This window comes from Halichoerus grypus, chromosome 2, assembly GCF_964656455.1.
Source record: "Halichoerus grypus chromosome 2, mHalGry1.hap1.1, whole genome shotgun sequence".
In the NCBI taxonomy this organism is placed as follows: Eukaryota; Metazoa; Chordata; class Mammalia; order Carnivora; family Phocidae; genus Halichoerus; species Halichoerus grypus.
In genome coordinates this window covers 183,556,369-183,579,878 of record NC_135713.1, presented here as the reverse complement: position 1 = coordinate 183,579,878, position 23,510 = coordinate 183,556,369, and the positions used below count along the sequence as shown (strand labels likewise).

Genomic DNA, 23,510 nt, shown 5'->3' with positions numbered 1-23,510 from the left:
CCCTTTTTTTCTATTCTTATAACCCTGAAATCTTCCTGAAACTTATTCTGATCATCTTGAATTTTAATATGCAAACTATTCCAGTATACTTGGAAATGTTTACTACACCCTTTCACTCCACCACCCTTTTTTTTTTTTTAAGATTTTATTTATTTATTTGACAGAGAGAGAAAGCACAAGTAGGCACAGAGGCAGGCAGAGGGAGAAGGAGAAGCAGGCTCCCTGCTGAGCAAGGAGCCCGATGCAGGGCTCGATCCCAGGACCCTGGGACCATGACCTGAGCAGAAGGCAGACGCTTAACAACTGAGCCACCCAGGTGCCCTTTTTTTTTTTTTAAGATTTTATTTATTTATTTATCAGAGAGAGAGAGAGAGTGTGTGAGTGTGTGTGTGTGTGTGTATGCACAAGTGGGGGAGCAGCAGAGGGAGGAAGAGAAGCAGGCTCCCCGCTGAGCAGAAAGCCGGATGCAGGGCTCTATCCCAGGACCCTGGGATGATGACCTGAGCCACCCGGGCACCTGCGACAACTGTTTCTCTTAAACACAAAGCAACCAGAAGCTTTAAATATTCTTGGTCTGGAAATTCATCAAAGTCTTTTTGAAAAGACTAAAATATGGCTGTGGGCTCTCTGTTAATTCTCTCAAAAAGCCACAGATTAGCAAGGCATGATGCACTTTACAGAAACCAGACTGCCTCTCAAGGTTTGTTTATATGATCTTTGATTCTGGGTTATCATCATCTTTAACCCTTCTCAACTACTCAATTTATCAAAAGCTGGGGGGAAAACTGGGTGGCTCTCTCTATATATAAAAATGGAAAGCCTGTGAACACACATTTTTTTCACGAAAAACAGAAAGCAAGCAGCAGGAAAATACTTAGAGCATATAGCATTTATCTTACAAAGATATTATGAGTGTGTATTATCTATGTGCATATGAAAAAGAAAAAGGTCTGAAGGATAGATACACCAACTACTCACAATGCCTGGGGAAAAGTAGTGGAATTTAGGGTTGGTGAAACTATTTTTGGTCTAGATTCTTTAATATTATTTAAAATTGGGAAACTGCACTAACATTTAAAACATTATTTTTTTTTTTTAAAGATTTTATTTATTTGCCAGAGAGAGAGAGAAAGAGAGAGCACAAGCAGAGGGAGCGGCAGAGGGAGAAGCAGGCTCCCCGCGGAGCAGGGAGCCCGATGCGGGACTCGATCCCAGGACCCTGGGATCATGACCTGAGCCAAAGGCAGACGCTTAATGACTGAGCTACCCAGGCGTCCCAACATTTAAAACATTATTAATCCTGTTTTATAAAATATTTGGACTCTGAGAGCACTGTAATATCATTTCTAGTATCTGGCATAGTGGGCACTTAATAAATAAATATTTTTGAATGCAAAAAGCAAGGTAATTTGTTTTCAACAGGTATTTATTAAAGTTATTTTTCCTATTCTAAAAGCTTGTTTAAATATTAAATATCAGTAAGAACATAATAAATACTTATGTCCCAGTTACTTCCAAAGAAGCCACCTTTGAAATACAAGCTTTAAAAACCATCATTTTCCAATAGTATTATTTAGATTTTTACCAATTTCCATTCTCGACGTACATTAGCATCTTGGTCAACACACAACCCAGTAAATATGTCAAAAAGAAAAAAAAATCTCACACCCACTAAGAAAGAACTAATTCCATTCCCCCTTCTCTAAGAAACAGTTTAAAGGGAGAGAAAGTATGTATCTTACAATTTTGTCAATTATACCTCAACAAAGATGAAGGAATGAATGAATAAATAAATAGGGAGACAATACTAAAGGATTAAAAGAAGCACATTTTCAACTGTTTTTCTCTTCAAACCCCAACCATCAGCTGTGGATGGTTCCTGAACTTATCAAACGAGGATATATGTGAGGAAAAAAGTTTACAAATAAAAATTGAAGTCATAGGGGCACCTGGGTGGCTCAGACGGTTAAGCGTCTGCCTTTGGCTCAGGTCATGATCCCGGAGTCCTGGGATCGAGTCCCGCATCGGGCTCCTTGCTCAGCAGGAGGTCTGCTTCTCCCTCTGCCTATCACTTCCCCCTGCTTGTGCTCTCTCTCACAAATAAATAAATAAAACCTTTAAAAAAAAAACTGAAGTCGGGCGCCTGGGTGGCTCAGTTGGTTGGGCGACTGCCTTCGGCTCAGGTCATGATCCTGGAGACCCAGGATCGAGTCCCACATCGGGCTCCCTGCTCAGCAGGGAGTCTGCTTCTCCCTCTGACCCTCCCCCCTCTCATGTGCTCTCTCTCTCAAATAAATAAATAAAATCTTTAAAAATAAATAAATAAATAAAATAAAAATTAAAAAAAACTGAAGTCATAGAAGACAATCCTTATCCTTTTTCACAAGCGAAATCATGAAATATTACAACATACAATCCATTTTTCTTAAAATTCTAGTTTTATTTTATCCTATTCTAAACACTAATACAAAAATCCAAAAGGAGGTAATAGATAATATAAATGAATGGAAAACCACAACGTAAGCATCAAAGAAAGAGCCTAGAAGCCATCACATTTCAAGCAACAAGCACATTTAGTGCCTAGATCTTGGTTCCTAAATACAAGAACCAGGGCTCCTGGGAGGAGCAGCGGACTGTAGGGCTGGGACACAGAAAATACTTAGAGCCAGGTGCCTGGGTGGCTCAGATGGTTGGGCATCTGCCTTCGGCTCAGCTCAGGTCATGATCCCAGGGCTCCCTGCTCCTTGGGGGCCTGCTTCTCCCTCTGCCTCTCTCTCTCTCTCTCTCTCTCTGTCTCTCAAGAAAAAATAAACAAAATCTTTTAAAAAAAAAGAAAAAGAAAAAGAAAGAAAATACTCAGAGCCTGCAGCATCTTATGGTGGTGCCAGGGAGGAAGTACTCAAAAGAGTATGGGGCATGTTGAAAAGATACAGAAGTCTACCTGAAAAAGCTCACGATTCCAAAGCTGGAATTTGAGATGGAAAATTTGAGCAATAAAATAAAATGGCAGCATTGGATAACCTACAGAATAAAATAAATGTCCATGACTTCAAACAAAGAAGGAAGGAAGGAAGGAAGGAAGGAAGGAAGGAAGGAAGGAAAGGCTCACCCTTACAGAAGAATTCCAGTTAACGTAGAATGGATGAAGAAAATAGAAAATAACCATTGGAACACCACAGTAGTAACGTAACATCCAGTGACGAATACTAAAATAAGTGGATAAAAGTTTGAAGAGAAACACGATATTTGCACAATGTCAAAGTATATCCACCAAGATAACTTACTTTTTTTTAAAGATTTATTTATATTAGAGAGAGAGTGTGCGCACATGCATGCACAACAGCAGGGGGGTGGGGGGGACAGAGGGAGAGGGAGAGAGAGAATCAGAGACTCTCAAGGAGACTCCCTGCTGAGCGCAGAGCCCGATGTGAGGCTCAAACTCACAACCCTGTGATCACGATCTGAGCCAAAACCAAGAGTCAGAGGCTTAACCAACTGCGTCATCCAGGCGCCCCACCCCCAAGATCCTTATTAATTATAAGGGGAAAAACAGTAACTACAGTGGAGAAATCCAGCACACACCAGCTAAACCAAGCCGTCAAGGTCAAGGTTAATAATCACCACTAAGGCATATTGCTTCTGCAGTATTCTCGCCAAAAAATATATAATCTCAATCTAATCATGAGAAATCATTAGAGAAGCTCAATCTGTGGGACATTTTACAATATAATTAACCAATGCTCCTCATGCCCCAAGGTCAAGACTGAGGAACTGTCACATGTTGGAAGAGACTGAAGACATAACTCAGTGCAATGTGTAATCCTGGACTGGATCCTGGAACAGAAGACAGTAGTAGAAAAACTTGCGAAATCCAAATATAAGTCTATAGTTTAGCTAATATTATTGTACCATTGTCAACTGTCTTAGTTTTAATAATTCTATATACTATGGTTACTTAACACTTGCTGATGATGAGTGATGGATAGGCACTCTGCACTGTTTTTGCAATTTTTCTTAAAGTCTAAAATATTTCAAAATAAAAAGTTAAAAAAATTGAGAGCTTTAACCGTTTAGAAATGTTTAATTACACACACACTTTATAATAGGAATCTTTAATACAAAAGATACAGGAATAAGGTTCAACTGCTATAGAAATCCAAGTTTGGAAAAACGAAAGAAACAGGAACTAAATTGTTAGCCACAAATGGAGGAGGATGGAAAATTCTTCTAAACAAGAATGCTGGCTCTGTTTAGCCTTTCCTGTTCTGTATGCTAAGCACATCCTCTGAAGAATGTAGCACACATTGACCACTGGCTTTACATACCAAACCCTGCTACCAAGAGCTTCTCACAGCAGTTCTACTCAAGTATTTCAAGTCATATAGTTTTATCAGAACTCTTAAAATTTTGACAAGTAGGTACCCATCCAATTGCTTTTTATTTCAAATTGTTTTTCTCAGTTCTAAAAGTCCCATTCTACTAACAGTCACCAACCCAGGAAACCCTTCAACAACAAAAAATATTTTGAGGGAGTATATATCCAATATGCAGCCACTCACACATACAACTTGAGGCATGTGCTGATGGACAAACACATACAGGTGTATATACATACATATGTGTATATGTGAAACTAGATGGAATCTGTGAAATCACTGGCTAATTGATACCAACCAAGGTCTGGAAAACAGCATGAAAATTCTATGTACAGGATTCTTTAAACGATACCTAAAACACTTCATTCTCTCTTTTTCCATATTTAGGCATAAGGAAGGGATATCTGAACTCTAAAAGTGTAAAGCATAAAGAATTTGAACAACATCGCTGAGTGAGAGGACAAATGGCTTTTGGCAGGCAATTTGGCAGTATCTATCAAAATCTTAAATACATGCTTTGATCCAGCAACCCCACTTATGGGAATCATAAATACAAGTATAAAATTATGTATAATTCACTACAGCATTGTTTATAATAGCAAAGGACTAGGAAAAACTGAGGTGTCCCATCAACAAAGTAGATTTTAATCACAGCTGGGATATGTGATCCCTCCCTCCCTGCCCTTCCTCTACGATTCTGATATATCAATGATCTTCCTTCACTCTTGTTTTCAATTTCTCTTTCTACTGTACTCTTCTAAGCACACAACAACCCAGTGTCTCCCATCCTAAGAGTACCTTTCCCACCACTCTGCTGACTTGTTACCCTTTTCCCTCCTCCCATTACAACCACCTGTCTTGAGTCCTGTTCTTGATCTTCCTTTCATGAGTCACGTTCACTCCTGTTATTGGTCCTGCAACTCAAACTGTGCAAACCCATACCTACAAATTGACAAATTCAACCCTCATCCTTCTTGACTTATCCATACTAGCTGACCCTGCTAACAACTGCTTCCATTCTCAAGTTTTCTCTTGTCCTTTGAACATCTTGGGCCACGGTCTTTTATTTTACAGTCTCTCTTCTCTCTGCCACTTATAGCCAATGCTCTTCTTTCCCTGGACATCTTCTGCTTCTCCATTCTAGGTTGCCCCCCATTCCCACTCTATGTGGATGCTGCCCTCCTCACCTGCTCAGGCTCCCACACCCTATGCCTGGAGTGCCTTTCCTTGGGGAGGCCCTCATCACCCTGATTAAGATCTGACACCCCAAAACCAGACTGCCCCTTTGCATGGATGTCCTTCACACTGCTGGGGCCCTGACTCTCTACACCAGGCTATCCCTAGATGTATATACTCCTAACCTTGCTCAGGTTATATACCTGCCCCATCCCCACCCCACTTCACCCTGTGGACGCTTAACCTTGCTTTGCTCTAGTGACCAGCTTTAGGACTGAATTGTGCAAAAAGGAAAGATGAAGGGCAGATAATACAATACTTCAACATGTAAATAATTACAGCTTTACAGTAAGCCTTAATATCTAGTAGGCAAGTTTCTGTTATTGTTCTTCAGGACTGTCTCGGGTTATTCTTGGCCTTTTCTTCTCCAATTCCTTCTTTCTTTGTGGCTTATTTGTGAATATAATTCAGTTGGATGAACAATCCTACCTTAACGTTTTTTGCTCATTCCCAGCTTTAGCACTTTTATAATACATTTTTGACAGAACAGCTTGGGTGATTCAACACAAATTGCTTTTTACCTATTTCCTTTTTTTTTTTTTTAAAGAAAGCGTTTTGTTTTTGTTTTTTTTAAAGATTTTATTTATTTATTTGACAGAGAGAGACACAGCGAGAGAGGGAACACAAGCAGGGGGAGTGTGAGAGGGAGAAGCAGGCTTCCCGCTGAGCAGGGAGCCTGATGAGGGGCTCAATCCCAGAACGCTGGGATCATGACCTGAGCCGAAAGCAGACGCTTAACGACTGAGCCACCCAGACGCCTCCCCCCTTTTTTCTAAAAATATTTTACTTATTTATTTGACAGAGAGACATAGCGAGAGAGGGAACACAAGCAGGGGGAGTGGGAGAGGGAGAAGCAGGCTTCCCGCCAAGCAGGGAGCCTGATGTGGGGCTTGATCCCAGGACCTTGGGATCATGACCTGAGCCGAAGGCAGATGCTCAACGACTGAGCCACCCAGGTGTCCCGCTTTTTACCTATTTTACTAGAAGCACCCACAGTAAGAAATCTCTGTTAATGATGCAATATAAACTCCTCTGCTTTCTACTGATCTCTAAACTAGATCTGAGGGCCATTAATGGGGTGTCAGATGAGGCTTCGTGTAAGCTGTGGCATTTTGATTGGCCATCAAAGAAGGTTATTCCTATTAGGGGTAACCTAAGCAGGACATAAATATATATGTGGGGAAACTATAAAAGAAAGCAATTGGATTCAGCAACGCAGCGTTCAGGAAAGGTATCAGGGTCGGAGATTCAAATTTGTGACCAATGTATGGAGGGCATTTACAGACATGGAACTTGACCTAGACAGATTATGTAGAGAGGAGAGATGAGCTTTAAGGTCTGGGGAACTACAACTGAAGAGGTCCAGGAGCCGCAAGGGGATGGGGTGTCCTGGGAGGAAAACGAAGAAAGCATTTCAAGAAGCAAAAAGTATTCAAATGTGTCAAATGCTGCTACAAGGTAGGGTGGGAATGATAATTTCCCATTATATTTAGAGGGTAACCCTGACAAAAGGCATGTCAGCACAGTAGTTAAGACTAAAAGTCTCAAAGGAGAGGGGTGAAAACAACCATTCCTCAAACATTCCAGTCTGTCCCCACCACAGGGCCTTTACAGATGCTATTTGATTTTCTCTAGACCTTTCCACTCACCTGTACATCCTCGTGTCAGGGTAGAAATCACCTCCTCCAAGAGGCCTTCCTTTGCCACCCTAAAGTAAGCCTTCCACCCTACTTACTCTTTAGCCCCTTATCTTGCTTTTTTGAAACAGTAGATCTCTCTCTCTCACTCACTCTCTCTCTCTCTCTCTCTCACACACACACACACACACACACACACACACAGCAGTATGTCACGATACTTGAAATCTATTACTTCATTTATTTGTTTACTTGTTTGTTGATCTCCCCCACAAGAATATGATACAGGGAGGAATAATATGTACAAACACTTCTTTTTAAAGACAACTTGTACATTTTTCTAGATGTATCATTCCTAGAAGATTTTCCAGTACCTGAAGATACAATACTTTATTGGCTACAACTCTTCTCACAGTGAGAAAATTGCAATACAGCAACAAAGAAGGTCCATAATGTTACAATCATTGGCAAATCCCCTTTACTGCCACTCTTCTGCCACGAAGCTTCCTGTAGCTCTGTTTCCTTGTTTATAACCCCATCAAATGGTTTTCTCACAGAAAATTCTCACTTTAACCTTACTTCACAGAAAACTGTCCTAGTAAAATTAATATTTATAATTCTCACCTTCAATTTTTTCATAACAAAGGCAAAGTGTGCCCTAAATACAGGTAGGTCATCCCCAAAGTTCTCAGAGAAATCAAAGTTGTAGAAAACTTTAAATCAGAGCCCACTTCCTGTCACACACGGACACCAAGACCAGTGGGTACAAGAGACATGGTCCATAAGTGAACTCTTAAACCCAACTCCTAGCCTTTCACAAAGTTAGAGAAAGACGTCTGATTTATGATTTATAACAAGGGCCTGGGTAATAATAAAGTATGTCCTAATTATTAGACATACTTTACAAATCAGATTTTTGCTGTTTTGTAATGTACCACTCCACTCCACTCCTAGAAATCTGTACTTGTTGAGTGTTTATCTCATTTAGTGGCTCCATGTCCAGAGTATAGAGACAGGATTTTATTCTAGAAACTCTCTGGGAAATACCTGCCTTCGTATCTCTAAGGAGGGTACAAAAAAACCCTCTCTGGCTTAAGTCCACATTAATAATCTGTTAATCAGTTTATAACTTTCAGTAAAGTTCTGTCACAGCATGTTGCTGGATTAAACAACAAGAGAATTATAATAATCTTCTCTTTAAGGTTCCTTTTTGGAATATAATTAAAATATAGTTACCATATGGTATACATTTTTGATGTACTAAAAGTATCCCTCCTACTTAATTTTGTTTTGGGAAAGAGACACACTAAGTAGGCGAATTGAAGGATGGCTGTTTTGGAAGACCTAGTAAACCTACAGGCAGGTTTTTAAAAAAAAAAAAAAAAGCCAGTGTGGCAGTAGGAGTAAAGAATTAGAGAGTTTCCTACTGGCACCACTGTGGACTGATATTGAGCAGCCGCAGGATTAGCTTCTAATAAACTGAGCAACAGGAAAAGAGAAGGGGAAAAGGTGAGGTCAGTTTTACAGTTAAAAATACTTTTCAGTGGGATTGAAAAACTATCAAAAATATTTATTGATTCCTTACTGTTTTGAGCACATTTCAAAGGTCAATGAAATGATTATAAATGCGTGAACCTACCAGGGCTGACAGATCATTTATACTATCCCAAAAAGCCTTCCTAATACCTGAAACAAATAATTCATTCAACAAACACGTTCTGAGTGGCCACTATGTGCTAGGCACTTTTCTAAGTGCTAGGGATACAGCAGTAAATAAACCAGATGGACTTTATGTTCTGAATGGAGAGAAAGAGACAAAGTAATTAAGTAAATGACTAGGTATTTTAAAAGTATAAGAGCTATCTTTAAGCACTTAGACCATAATAAGTATTTTGGAAAAGAAGAAAGCAAGAAAAGGAGATAAGATGTAATTTATTTGTATTCATTATAGGTGGCCTATTTGTTTTATGATAGATGTTATAATATAACAAGATTCTTTTATAATCAATATTCTCTTTACAAATTTCAACTTTATAAGAAATAGAATAGAATTTTATTTTTAAAGTTTGTTTATTTAATTATACATATTATTTATGTATGTATGTATGTATGTAATCTCTAATCCCATCGCGGGGCTCAAACTTACGTCCCCAAGATCAAGAGTTGCATGCTCTTCTGACTGAGCCAGCTTGGAGCCCCAACTTTAAATATTTTTTTAACTATTAGCATATCTTCCCTCTTAGAGTATATAATTAACTATACTTATTTTTGATGGTATGTTCTTGGTCAAAACCAACACCAGGCCTTTTTAGCTAAACACAATGCACTTTTGGATATTGCTTTATGAAGAGGTTTGAGGAAGAAATCATGTTTAAAAAAAAAAAAAGCGAAGCCTTACTAAACTGTGAAGCTTCCAACAGTGAACCAAGGATTTCTGGTACCAATGATTTTCAATTCTAAAGAACATTACATTCACTACAAAATTTATATGATCAAATAAATATCAAAACAGCCTAAATCAAATAGAAATTTTGGTAATTAGTGTCATTAGTATACTAATCAAGATATAACAATGCTTGACTTTGTTTTCCTATATAACTTGAAAAAGAATAGTAAAAATCTAACTCTTTGGGAAGAGCTCATTTCCAATTTAAAAGAAAGGCAAAAAACATAAATCAAAGGCATTGGTTTTACAAGATTAAATGTATACAAACTTTCATTTTATAATGTTTTAGCTATCTAGTACTTCAATTTGAATACGAAAGCTTATATACAATGTAAATTGAAGATTTCAGCAGAATGAAGCTTACCTTCAGGCTGGTATGAGAACGTGGTTGACTTAATTCCTGAAATTTCCATTGCTCTGATCCAGGGGTCTCTCCGCCTTTCTGAGTGTCAGGTGTAAGCAATCCATCTCCAGCAGGTAATGGGAAAATCCCTAGTGATATAGGACGTTCTTTTCTATTGAAGAGGGGAAAAAAATTAAGCATTCATTCATTCCTTTTTAATTTCTATTCATCATGACCATAAGTAATAAGCCCAGGCTGTCTCTGTTTTAGAAAAATCACCCTTAAAAAATACCATCTGCCTACCTAAACAGTAGACTTACCAAAGAAAAAGGACAGTCTCAGAAGTTCAAATTAGCCCCAAGAAATTAACTAAGAAAAGTAGTAAACTAGTAGTTTAGGAAATCTTATAAGTGACTGATGAGTTCCTCGCCCGGGGAGCAGTCTCTGGTCTGGTTTCACAGCGACAAAAGCTAGTAAATTTTCACTCAAGCTTACATTAGCCCTAGGGAAACTGGCAACCTCCTCCTTTGGAAGTGAATCCCACCCTTGCTTCTACACTTCTCAAATTCTCAAACCAATACCTAGATATTTGCCCAAGCCTCTTCGGGGTACGTCTTTTCTGCCTAATGGAAAATCGATGTATAATCTAAATCAAGACTACTGATTAAGTGGTAAAAAGAACTCCAAGAGTTTTAATCCTTAATAGCAGGAAAGCTGTCTTTTTCTACAGAACCAATATATGCGTTCCTTTCAATCATATAGTACATGTGAGAAAACCACTGTCAGTTTTTCCAACCAAGGAGGCTGAAAAATTCTATAAAAGACTGTAGAGTTTCCAATGTTTTGTGGGAAATTTCAATGAACAGGAGTTACAATTTTAATAATAATAGAATTTGAATAAGAAACATATCCTTTGGTGATGCATAGATTACAAATAAAAAACGGCTTTCTGGAGGGTGGAAACCAGCCTAGGAAGAGGCTGTCCTGGGTCATTAACCCAAAAAAGTAGAAACTGGCAAGAAAAGAGACACTAAAGGTTTGGGGCCTCCTGGAACTCATACCTCTACTGGCAAGAATGTAAATTAGAATAGAACCACTGAGGTTATAAATAAAAGTGGGAAAATATTCAGTTTTGCTAAATAAGTCCTTTATTCTGTAAGCTCATTTTTATAACAAGAAACTTAAGCCACTTGAAATCGGCCCTCATTTAACACAAAGGATATGCTCTTCCACTCCTAACTACAATCAGAAAGGATTAGTAAAACTGTCAGAACTCCTTCTTAAAGATTGGCTGAAGGAAAAGGATTGAGAGATTGCATTTGGTTAAAGGTGTGTATGCACAAGGAAATAAAACAGGACTTTTCTCTATTAGTTAAGTATTCATCATTTCTTTACACTTGGGTACTTTACCTATTTGATTTGGGAAAATTCAAATGCAGGTAGGTAGCACAATAAAAGGCTAGATTTTAATGACAAATTTAAGTTTGTTTCTATGAGCTTCCAGAACAACCAAATGACAAAGACTAAAGTAACTACTCAGCTATTCTATTTAGACCACTTATTCCCTAATGCTGGCTCAGCAATAAAGTTTTCCTAAGTCCATAGTGAAAAGAGACATTATTTATTATATCCTTATTGGGTAATATAGGCCATATTGTACACATACACATTTCCATGTATCACAGAACCTGTTCTTTCCTGAGAATGATGGACCTTTTTCTACATCTTTTCTCCTTTGATTTTAAATCCCTTTCTTTCATCAAATGATGGTGACAATGATTAGAAAGCAAATTTTGTTTTAATGTCCATGCTTGACAAAATAAAAAGTTGCTGCCTGATGTTTATCCCTCACTTTGGGGGGTGGGGTATTTTGGGAACCAATAATCTAATTGTCTAAGAGGTACTAAATGGCTTACTTATTTTTTTAACATATCTGAATAACTTAAGCAAAAAGGTGTGAATTTAATAGGATAGTTTAATGGAAAGCTCTCTAACCCAAAAAGCAAAGACAAGCAGGAAGATAATACAGATTTCATGCAAATCCATCACACTGCTAACAGAAATCAACACAGGCCAGTCATTATAATTATCTTCCTATATGAGTGACAGACAACACATTCGTTTTCACACATACCAAATACAGAAAAAGTATAAAACTACCGGAGGAAAGAGTCTGCTGTGGTGCCAAGTTTTGCTTTTCCACTCCTGTTAACTAAGCCTACAATCCAAAATACCAGTAGAATTCACACCTCTTTGTAATGCTTTTATTAATCATTTAAAATCTGCTCTATAGGGAGGGCATTTTTCTTCAGAGACTATCAAGAAGGTCCTGATGCTTTGGGTCACACTGTTTCAACTGTGGAAAACAATATTACTACATACATGTCTTCTCTCCTTATTTACTGATAAATTTCATGAGAGTTGAGGGGAGAGAGCACATGTAATTATGCAAGTCAGTCAGAATCCTACTTTTAAAAGAAACCCTGAAAAGTTGAACATTTTAAGTCCTAAACTATGTTGGTACGCATGTTTAGTACTCTACATATTAAGTGCTTCAGTGAAACTTACAGAAGAAACCAAAGAATGGGATACATTTGGAAAAACATCAAGTAACAGGTTTAAATCCCAGGGGTTTCAATATGTTTCAATATGCAGCCACTGTTTAGAAACAAAAAGCCATCTTCAACTATCAGAATCCTTGTTATATTCTTTTAAAAACTGCCTTAGTTCCATATATTCATTTTTTAGCTGGTTATTTAAATGTAACCTGTGTATAAATAAATTCCCAATTATGTTTTGAAACAGCTTCTTGGCTCTATAGACATTTAAAACAAATAACCATTAATAAAATTTTAAAAAGATTGTTCAACATTCACCATGTGGCAAGCACAAAGGATGGTTTGTTTACACTCTCATGGAAATAGGGATTCTTTCCCCAGTTTTCAGATTAGGAAAATTGATGCTCAGAGACATTAAGCATTAGTAATCCACAGAGATGGGGCTCAAAGTCAGACCTGTTGCACTCAAGGCCCATGTACTTTCCTTGGAACCTACCTATTTCTTGACAATTTAACCTTAATATTGAAGACTTTGATATCTTTATTCCATTAGATCCGCAATTTTTGTGTCAAGGAACTTTTCAAATTTAATCATAAGGTATTTTATCAGTAAAATAGCTAGAGTTCTGGAAAACAGTTCTGCTAAAAATGGGGTGCATATATAAGTGACCGCAAATTATTTACTTGTTTGGCTTACTAAATATCTTGCAACTGATTAAACAAAAAATAATAATCTCACACTTGATTTTTAAAACTATCCAGAGGGGTAAGAACCTCAGGGGAGGAAACCCAGTTGCAGAGATTTTAAGCAACTTGCCAGAGGTCCTACAGCTGCCATGTGGCAGAGCATTTATAACCAGGCAGCCCAGCTCCAAAGCCTCTTACCCACTGCGCGGCCCTGCACGGCCCAGCACAGCACTGCCATCTCCAACAGAGCCGAAACCTAAGACAGCCCTTTAAAATTCGTCTTATTTTAATCTTACATATGCTTTAGTTAAGGTCTTTTTAATTTCCTAAAAGCCTAAATATACATAAAAACAAATCTTTTGTGTACTAAATATACAAAAGTAGTAAGATTTCTTCCAATTTTTATAAAATCAGGAAAGAAAATAAATGACCCAAGTATCTAATTTTTAGATCATAGATGAAATTTAACTTCTGGGCCTTAAACTAATGTTAAACACAAACCGACCGATGAATAGAACACCTTGAGGGAATATACTAATTTAATTCATCTTAATTTATCTAAATCCACAAGTTGAGTATTTTAAGTAAATATTTAAATAATAAAAGCTCGACACCATGAGCCTTCCTTTAAAACCTCGCACAACGCAGAAATCTGAACAAATCAGATGTCTTTAGTTTGAGGAGTTAGAAAACAGAAGACACCCAACCCTTAAATAAATATCTAAGATGTCGAAAACAGTTCTTACAGGGTGTGAGTAGAGTGAGCAGCAGCAAAGCCCCGGAGATTAATGACTGCCCCCACAAGCAGGCACGGATATTTGTCACCCAAGTCTACAAAGAAAGGGCAACATCTGACAAAACAATAGTGAATAGGCTTTGCAAAGCTTTCACAACTTTGATGTGTAAATGATGAGGGGGAAAATGCATTCCTTGCCCTAAAAGGTTTAAATCCTTTCACTTTAAAATATATTTTTTTTAGAAAGAAAATATTTAAATTGTCAGTTCCCGCAAGTTATCAAAAATTGCAAAAATGATGCCTAAATGTCCATCAGTCAAAGGATAACTGAACAAAACACCTACAGCCTGTGTCTACCCGACTATACGTCTCAGCATAAAAGATACTGACCCCAAAATGCTCAGATGCTAAACACAGAGGTTTATAAACTTGGACCCAGTGTTTTACTCTTGCTCTCCCCTTATTCTCTGAACACTCTGCCTAACACAAGACCACACTGACCTTGTACTTGTGCATAAGTACAATATGAAAATCCTTTTCTTAAGTCCGTAGTTTCCAAAGACAAAGCCGTATCCCTAGGTGGTAGCCTGTAAATTACTATAAATAAGAAGAGAAAATCCTAGCTTCAGGCCATTTTCCATTGTTTCAATCTGCAACAGAAATGGTTACAAAGCAGACCTGTGAAGCTAAAAATTTGAGAAAAACCAACTAAACAGGGGCTTCTAAGAGAGACTAGAGTACCTGAGTATCCTTGGTAGGTTCTGCGTCAGAGCTGGCACACCGGTAGAAATAGAAAAGTGCACAAGCAGCAAAACAGAGAGAGATACTAAGATAGCAGAATTAATGACCACCGCCCCGCCAACAAAGCCAAACACAAACAGCAGCATGCATCCAGGACTCATGGCGCTGTGCTGGCATGGTGAAATACCGGAACCAGGAGGCCTACACAGGGGCCAAAGGGGAATCTTTGTAGTGAGGATCTGTCATTCAGCGGCTGCCACAAAAACAATGCCATCAGCAGCAGCTTTCCACTCCATCCTGCAGCAGCTCCGAAGCGACGACGTCATCCTGCTCTCCCCACCTCATAACCATAGAGCCGCTGCTCCTCGCGTTTATGCAGCGATCCAGAGCGACAGCCAGCCTATTAACTACTTTCCTCTCCACTAAGAGTCCTGGCTTAGCTCATTGGCTACAATGCTGGGAGATCTGCATAATTTATTCACACTCCTACATCAAACAGAAGTCTAACCCTTTCAAACATGCCTCTTGGTAACGAAAAGGACTTTAAACCAATTATACAGGAGACATGAAAAATTTTCACAAATCAGAAAAATTTAAACCTAGTATAATCTCCATTAAGTATTATAAAACAATCAAAATACCTCGATACGTTGCTTAGATGGCATGGCTCACGATTTACCTTTTTAATAGTGAGGGCTGTTTCTATTTTTCTATGCTATTCTCTCCTATAGCATTCCAACCATGCTTTTTGAGAGAGAGCTTTGTGAATCAGCCTAACTATTGTTCCAGGATTAAAGAACAGGGAGAAACAGAAACAGATTATTTCGATTTTTCTCAAGGCAAAATGTTTAATAAAGCTTACCTAATTCTACTATGAGCTGTGGACTCTAGTTGATCACTCCCTGAGAGCTGATGAAGTTTTGTTCTTTCTAAGTGTTCCATATAATTATGGATCATCTATTTTGAAGAAAGAAAAAAATATGCAAATTTTAAGGCCAATACCTGAAATAAAAACATAGTGTTTTAACAAGGGAAACATTTTTGTAGAAATTTCATATTTATCAGAATACCCCCAGTTCCATGGAAAAGAATATTAAGGATGAAAAAATTTTAGGTGGCAAAGGAATATATGCAAATGCTTACATTTAAAGATGCTGGTGTCCAAAGAAGTAGCCAACATGTTGCTTAGCATAGCAAAAACTTTTTTAAACAATATGTGACACTATTAAAAGATAAAATTTTGACATAAATAACACAAGTTAGAATATAAGCCTTGGGGAGGAGGTGATAAAAGACCACTGATAAAAATAATAGAGGGCATTTGAGAAATCCGTTCACTAAAATGGGAAACAAAAAAGAAATTAACATGAAACTTGAGAAGAAGCCATACCCTGATGTGGTGATCTTTTCCATTTTACAAAGGATTCAGAGTAAATATCACTTTCAATTTAATTAAGTAATTTAATTTAATATCAAGATGTTTATTTCTTGTGCCTATAGATTTCGTTAAAAGAATGCTAAAATATGGGGTGCCTGGGTGGCTCAGTCGGTTCGTGTCTGCCTTTCGCTCAGGTCATGATCTCAGGGTCCTGGCATTGAGCCCCATGTCAGGCTCCCTGCTCAGCAGGAAATCTCCTTCTCCCTCTGCCCTCCCCCCCACAGGTGCACTTCTCTCTCTCTCAAATAAATAAATAAAATCTTAAAAAAAAGAATGCTAGAATATTTTCTCTTTCATTTGATTGTTAATTTATTGGTATCATTACTTAATGTAATCATCTAATAGCAAATAAAATGAAAAATCACAGCACTTTGATTTTATTTTTTAAGATTTTATTTTTAAGTACATGGAGCTCAAACTCACAACCCTAAGACCAAGAGTCCCATGCTCTACAGACTGAGCCAGCCAAGTGCCCCATCAGAGTGCTCTGATTTTAAATCTTGGATAAGGAGCCATAAGATAGACAAGCTGAATATGGAAGTAGAAACGTCAAGAATATCAAGTATATAAACTGACAAGAAATTCTGTAATCCTATTTAGTTTCTGGTAATCTACAGTTCCACTTTTAAGGAACCTAAATCGGGCATTAAAACATGTAAAATGCAACAAATTTCAATCATAAAATCAAAAGGCCTTTGCTAGATACTAACATGATAAGAAAAAATAAATTTTAAGAAATAAGAAAAGGTATGTTAGCAATCTAAAAGAATGCAAATTTGAAAAGTAGACAAGAAAAGGCTGATGACTTTCTTGGGACTATCCTCTGAATTCTCAAAATTTGAATGTTCCTTGAATGCTTAAAAAGGCATGCAACAGCTATGGAAGTTTCTAAACTTCAGCTGTATGAACATGGATTTCAATCTCAACATAACATGAAAATATGCACTGCAGCATATTAAAAGCATAACTACTGAAAGAAACAAGATTTTGAGCAAATTTATAAAATTTTTAAAAAGCACACTTTTGTTGGGAAAATTTTACTTGGCATATATGCAGAAAAACTAAATACATAAATCCCTTTGAAAGTGTTCTTTACTTCAAATAAACAAAAAGCTGAACTGATGTATGAATCAAAAGAAGTAATTCTATCAAATCAAACATTATAAAAGAATTAATCAGGCTGTTTCCCAATTAGAACTGTCTAAATAAGAATTGTATCAGGCAGGGGCACCTGGATGGCTCAGTCGTTGGGCCAGTCTGCCTTCGGCTCAGGTCATGATCCCAGGGTCCTGGGATCAAACCCCGCATCCGGCTCCCCGCTCTGCGGGAAGCCTGCTTCTCCCACTCCCCTTGCTTGTGTTCCCTCTCTCGCTGTCTCTCTCTCTGTCAAATAAATAAATAAAATCTTAAAAAAAAAAAAAAGAATTGTATCAGGCTAAGAAAAATTAATGTAGATTTACAGGGATATGGTATGTGAAGGCATTCTTTAAAGTTTTAAATTTACATATCTTCTATTTTAAATTTACAGATTTTTCTCTTTACCCCCATTTAAAGAACATATTTGCAGAAATACAGTTTTTATCTTTGTGTCAGCAAGTCAGAAATAATGAACTGTTTTCTTCTTGAATCAAGAAGAACTTTAAGGAAAAAAACAAAAATGAAACAAATAACAAAGTGATGGTTGGGCCAAATAGATATCAACTTAAATTTTCAAAAGATTTTAGAAAACCTAAGTTGAATTCTTACATACTGGATAGTAATCATATGCAATTGATTAGCTCAGATGGAAGAATCTAAGTTTCCCTTAAGCACTCAAATGAAGAAAATAGAAACCTCCCCTAGATAAGACTGCCTTTATAGTATTCTATTTATTCAATATAGATAAATAAAAGTTATAAATACAAAGACAGAATCAGTTCTACCCCCCCCCAAATAGTCCATTCTGTGGAATGATTGTTGTCTTTAATGATTTTTTTTAAAATTTTTGAATTCTAGGGGCGCCTGGGTGGCTCAGTCGTTAAGCGTCTGCCTTCGGCTCAGGTCATGATCCCGGGGTCCTGGGATCGAGCCCCGCATCGGGCTCCCTGCTCGGCAGGAAGCCTGCTTCTCCCTCTCCCACTCCCCCTGCTTGTATTCCCTCTCTCGCTGTGTCTCTCTCTGTCAAATAAATAAAATCTTCGAAAAAAAAATTTTTTTTGAATTCTAAACCTTCAAAAGACTGATTCCTTCTTCAAATGATATATCCCAGATATAATTCCAAAATGGTCTATGTAACGAAATTCGTTCCAACCCAATTAAACTAGCACTTTATAGTACAGAATAATAACAAAATAATAGCTAACATTTATTAAGCATAAGTCAGCCAGTGCATTTATAGCCAGTTTCATTTAATCCTCACAACAATATTAGAATTTTATAAACTCCAGTTTAAGATTAAAATAACTTGCCCAATTTGACCAGCTAGTTAATGATCAACTGTGTTCTAATTGTTGGCTTTAGGGCCAGAACTTCTGTCCCTCTGACTCAGTCATCAAAAAGTTAAGCATTCTAGGACCAGTGTTGTATTTGCCCTTTTAGTCAATTCTCTAGGCAGGCGATAAGCTTATTGTTCTTTCTTCCTCACACCCACAAGAAAACCCCACACCCTAAAGCATTTCCTGACGTCTGAAATAAAATATGCACTACATTCTGTAAATGCATCAAAAAAAGTAGAAAAAATAAATTGTACGTAAAATTTTTAATTAGGGGTACCTGGGTGGCTCAGATGGTTAAGTGTCTACCTTCTGCTCAGGTCATGATCCCAGGGTCCTGGTATCGAGCCGCGCATCGGGCTCCTGGCTGGGGGGGGGGGGGGGGGGGGGCCTGCTTCTCCCTCTCCCCCTGCCTCTCCCCCTGCTCATGCTCTCTCCCTCTCTCTCTGTGTCTCAAATGAATAAATAAAATCTTGGGAAAAAATTTTTTAATTTTAATTACAGGGCTTCACAATATAGCTCTGCTTTATTTTTTTTTTTAAGATTTTATTTATTTATTTGACAGAGAGAGACACAGCGAGAGAAGGAACAAAAGGAGGGGGAGTGGGAGAGGGAGAAGCAGGCTTCCCGCCGAGCAGGGAGCCCGATGCAGGGCTCAATCCCAGGACCCCAGGAGCCGAAGGTAGACGCTTAACGACTGAGCCACCCAGGTGCCCCGTGGGTATTTTTCTCATACTGACAAGGCTGCTGTTTAAGCTATTCCTGTCTTCCCAGGGCTCCATGCTTCCAAAGCTCTGTATCCAATCTTTTCCCTCCACCACTGAATATCAATTCTTCACAGGTGGCTACAAAAGCTAAGATAGTAATAATGAAACTTCATATGTCAGAAATTCCAACCCCTCCTCAAGAAAGTATTAATCATTATTCCAAAGCAAATCCTTAAAAGCAACAATATAGGTTTCTACCACAGGCAGGATAAGAGATCACAAACTAATGAAAGAAAAATGGAAGCTGAAGACTGGAACCATCTGTATCCTGGGAGATTTGGATGAGAAAGGGAAAAAAAGAGGAACTATTTTTTTCATGTAACGAACAGTGCTTGAGTCTATGAAAATTCTCCTTATTGAGGTTTGTGACCCCCAGACTGACCATGAAACACAAAAACAATTTTCACATTCAGGAGACTGCAACAAAGGCAGCATATGAAAGGCTCACAGAGAATCATAAAAAGGTTAAAAACATGCTCAGGTACATTTTCTAATTTGCTTTGATGAGATTATGTACTAGAGTTATTAATTTAAAAAAATACTGACATTTCATGCAGAAAACCTGCTTTAGAGTCATTTTGATTTCATACACAATTTGTGTTTATATTATTTGTTAGGAGCTTAATGCAAATAGGCCCTTTATAGTGCATTATAAATACAGAAACTCTTACCAACAATTTACCAATCCATCATTTCCCAACTGGTAACAAAATAAATTAAATCAATTCTATCATATTAGCATCATATATACTTTTTATCACACACACATTAGTTTGTACTTAGCTGGCCAAAGAAACAACTATTGGAACTGCCTCAGTAATTAACATTATTCTGTGGCACACTAATTCTCATCCATGAATAGTTAATTCCAGACAAAAAAACAATAGAAGTCAACATTTGGTAACAAGGTAAACGCTACAGGAAATTTAATGTTTTCTGGACATAATCCCCAAGAATTATATTAGCTGACTTTCAAAGATATAAATATAACTTCTCAGGTTAATTCCTTTAGTGCAATATTAACATGGTAGGAACAACCCAAAAACCCACCTCAGTGTGTCTCTGATGTAATGCGTTATATTCCTTCTTCAATTCTGCTTCTCTTTCTTCAAGTCTGCTAACTGAAATTAAGATACATACATGTAATCAGAACAAAATATAAGAAATTTACTTTTAAAAATTCCATCCTTATAAATAAAATCTTTAAAAAAAAAAAAAAATTCCATCCTTAAAACCTGGAATAGGTTATCCATAATTCTTAGCAACTTTAGGATTCAGTGCTTCTCAAAATAGAGACCTCTCTTCACCTTCCTTTTTATTTTAATTTTTTTTAAAGATTTTATTTATTTATTTAATTGACAGAGAGAGAGAGAGACAGCGAGAGAGGGAACACAAGCAGGTGGAGTGGGAGAGGGAGAAGCAGGCCCCTCGCCAAGCAGGAAGCCCGATGCAGAACTCGATCCCAGGACCCCGGGATCATGACCCAAGAGCCAAAGGCAGTCGCCTAACCAACTGAGCCACCCAGGCACCCCTCTCTTCACTTTCCTTAATAAATAAAACTTTCAGGGAGGGGGGATAAACTGGATTAAAAAAATCCCCTAAACATCAGATTGCTTCTCCTAATATGCATGTTTATCAGGTCATCCCCCTTAAATAGGTTTTAAACGTGATACTCAAAAACATTTTACAAATAAATCCCCTCATAGAAGTTTTAAGCTGGAGTTTGGGCCCAAATCATTTATTTCTAATACTGATATTCAAGCTCTTTTTCACTCCTGGGCAGTATGTGAACACATCCTTGTTTGTTAAGTACTTTTTCTGCTTCAGGGCTTCATTTCAGGGACTCATCTTCTTTTACTTAGCTCCCTCTGCTGATGGAGTTTGTGAGTGGCACTGATTTGGGGGCAGTGCTCAGAGTACAACTATGTAATACATTTTTTTAAGTTTTAGATCCTGAGATACAGAATGTTAGGACAGGATTTCATAGGAAGTAACACTATCAGAGAGGAATGATTCTGGGAGAAGGTGGAGTCCAAGCAGGACCACAAAGAAATTAAATTACAGTACTCAAGATAGATGGTAAAGAGCATACGGGCACTGTTACCACCAGAAGCGAACACAAAACTATGATGGTGGTGAGAAAGGGGGGAGACTGGCCAGCCCGGAGGAGCTCATACTGCCTAAGGAGCAGTGAGAAACAATCTGGTGTGAAGAAATAAAGCTGGTGCCACAGGAGCTTGTCAAGATACTCATTTAAGTCTGTTTAAAAGACTTAGATTAGTCGGAAATGTTCTGCTGGTGTAGGGTCTGCTAGCTGCAGGGATGGAAGATTGCTTGTAAGCCACAGCCTGAGACCCTGGCACATGGCTGCAGAAGTAACGACTATGAACAGATGGCCGCAGAAGTAACTATGAACTATTAACAGGACACACAGGAATGTTTCCCTGTACCTAATGTGAACACACCAAACACCAAACAACGCAGAACGTGTGCTGCCCAGTAAACTCATCTTTGATTTGTGTAGCTTTACTTGCTACCTTAGTTTGAATATCTTGAAAATATGTCATTAATTAGAAAAACTGTAGCTGTGTGGCTGAAAGCAATAATAAGGAAACTTGTAATGCAGATGTATTGTGATAATGCAATAGATGTATTGAAACTATAATTTTTAGGGCTGCTTCTGTGATTTTTATTTAAACACAAAAATCTAAGCAAATAATAGATATTTAGTTAACAATTTCAAAACAAATGTTTTCTACTACTTCTTGTCAATTAAACTCATCTAAAACCTTAACCCAGAGACTACTGGGTGAACCTTATCTATTTGTAATTGTTCATCTGTGTATATCAAGATTTCCTTGATATTGTGCAACCAAAACAAAAAAATGGAGGTTGAGTCTAAAGTAAAATTGCAACTATAATTCATAAACCTCATTTCAAATTTGTGCTCAACAACAGTCTCATTATTCTTGTCAGCTACCTTGACATCAATTCATAAAATAAATTTAAATCACCAACACCACCACTACTGATAACAGCTAAAATTTCATAGTGCTTATTATATACCATGCACTGTCCTATGTGCTTTACATAAACAAACTTATTTGAGCCTGACATTAACCTTATGATGAGAGTATGATTACCACATTCATTTTAGAAATGAGGACACTGAAGTAAATAGAGGTTAAGTAACTGGCCCAAAGTCACAGTTAGTAAATGACAAAACTAGGATTCCTAATGGAGGAGTCTGGGCCCAGAATCTGTTTTGGTTTTTTAAGATTTTATTTATTTGTCAGAGAGAGAGAGAGAAAGCACAAGCAGGGGGAGCTGCAGGCAGAGGGAGAAGCAGGCTGCCTGCTGAGCAAGGAGCCCATGTGGGGCTGAATCCTAGGACCCTGAGATCATGACCCAAGCCAAAGGCAGATACTTAACCGATTAAGCCACCCACGCATCCCACCCAGAATCTGTTTTTAATTACTATGCTATGCTGCCTGTCAAGAAATAGCCCTTTTCATCTGTTCATACATTGGAGTCTACTTTAAAACTTCACTTGGGGTTAAAAAATGTATAGACGGTACTCCTTTTTGCTTCAAACAAAGAAACCTCCGTTTTTATGGAAAGAACCTCATCACAGATATTATGACTCAAAGGTATCAAACTGCCAAGAAAAATACATACCCAACCTTATTAATCATCAGGGAAATACATATTAAAACCAAAATGCAACAGTTGTTCCATACCCATCAGAATAGCTACAATAAGAAACACAACATACCAAGTTCTGGTAGAATATGGAGCAACATGGACCCTCATATGCTACGGGTGGGAGTAAAAACTGGTACACCCAATTTGAAAACTGTTGGGCAAGATTTAATAAAGTTGCATATTTACCAATCCTATGACAAAACAAGTTCATTGCTAGGAAATACATATATGTGTCCACAAAAGGCATTTAAAACAATGCTCAAAGCAGCACTATCTGTAATAATACAAACCTGGAAACACACCACATGTCCATTAAGCAGACATGGATAAATATTCCTGAACTGGAACACTACTCAACAGTGAGAATGA

The 23,510-nt window shown here is 37.8% G+C and overlaps 1 protein-coding gene across 7 annotated transcripts in view; it reads right to left on the bottom strand.

The window, feature by feature from the left end:
- The window catches only part of SPAG9 (sperm associated antigen 9), a 135,761-nt gene that overhangs the window by 59,543 nt on the left and 52,708 nt on the right, over positions 1 to 23,510 (bottom strand). For 4 of the 7 annotated variants that reach the window (XM_078065241.1, XM_078065245.1, XM_078065244.1 and 1 more), the window contains exons 3-5: positions 20,487 to 20,557; positions 15,623 to 15,717; positions 10,060 to 10,210 (exon numbers count right to left, since the gene is read on the bottom strand). In XM_078065241.1, coding sequence (XP_077921367.1) covers positions 10,060 to 10,210; positions 15,623 to 15,717; positions 20,487 to 20,557 — 317 coding nt within the window. Of the gene's footprint in view, positions 1 to 10,059; positions 10,211 to 14,760; positions 15,159 to 15,622; positions 15,718 to 20,486; positions 20,558 to 23,510 lie in introns of those variants that run through there. The other 3 variants (XM_078065252.1, XM_078065259.1, XM_078065263.1) reach the window with 1 other exon arrangement.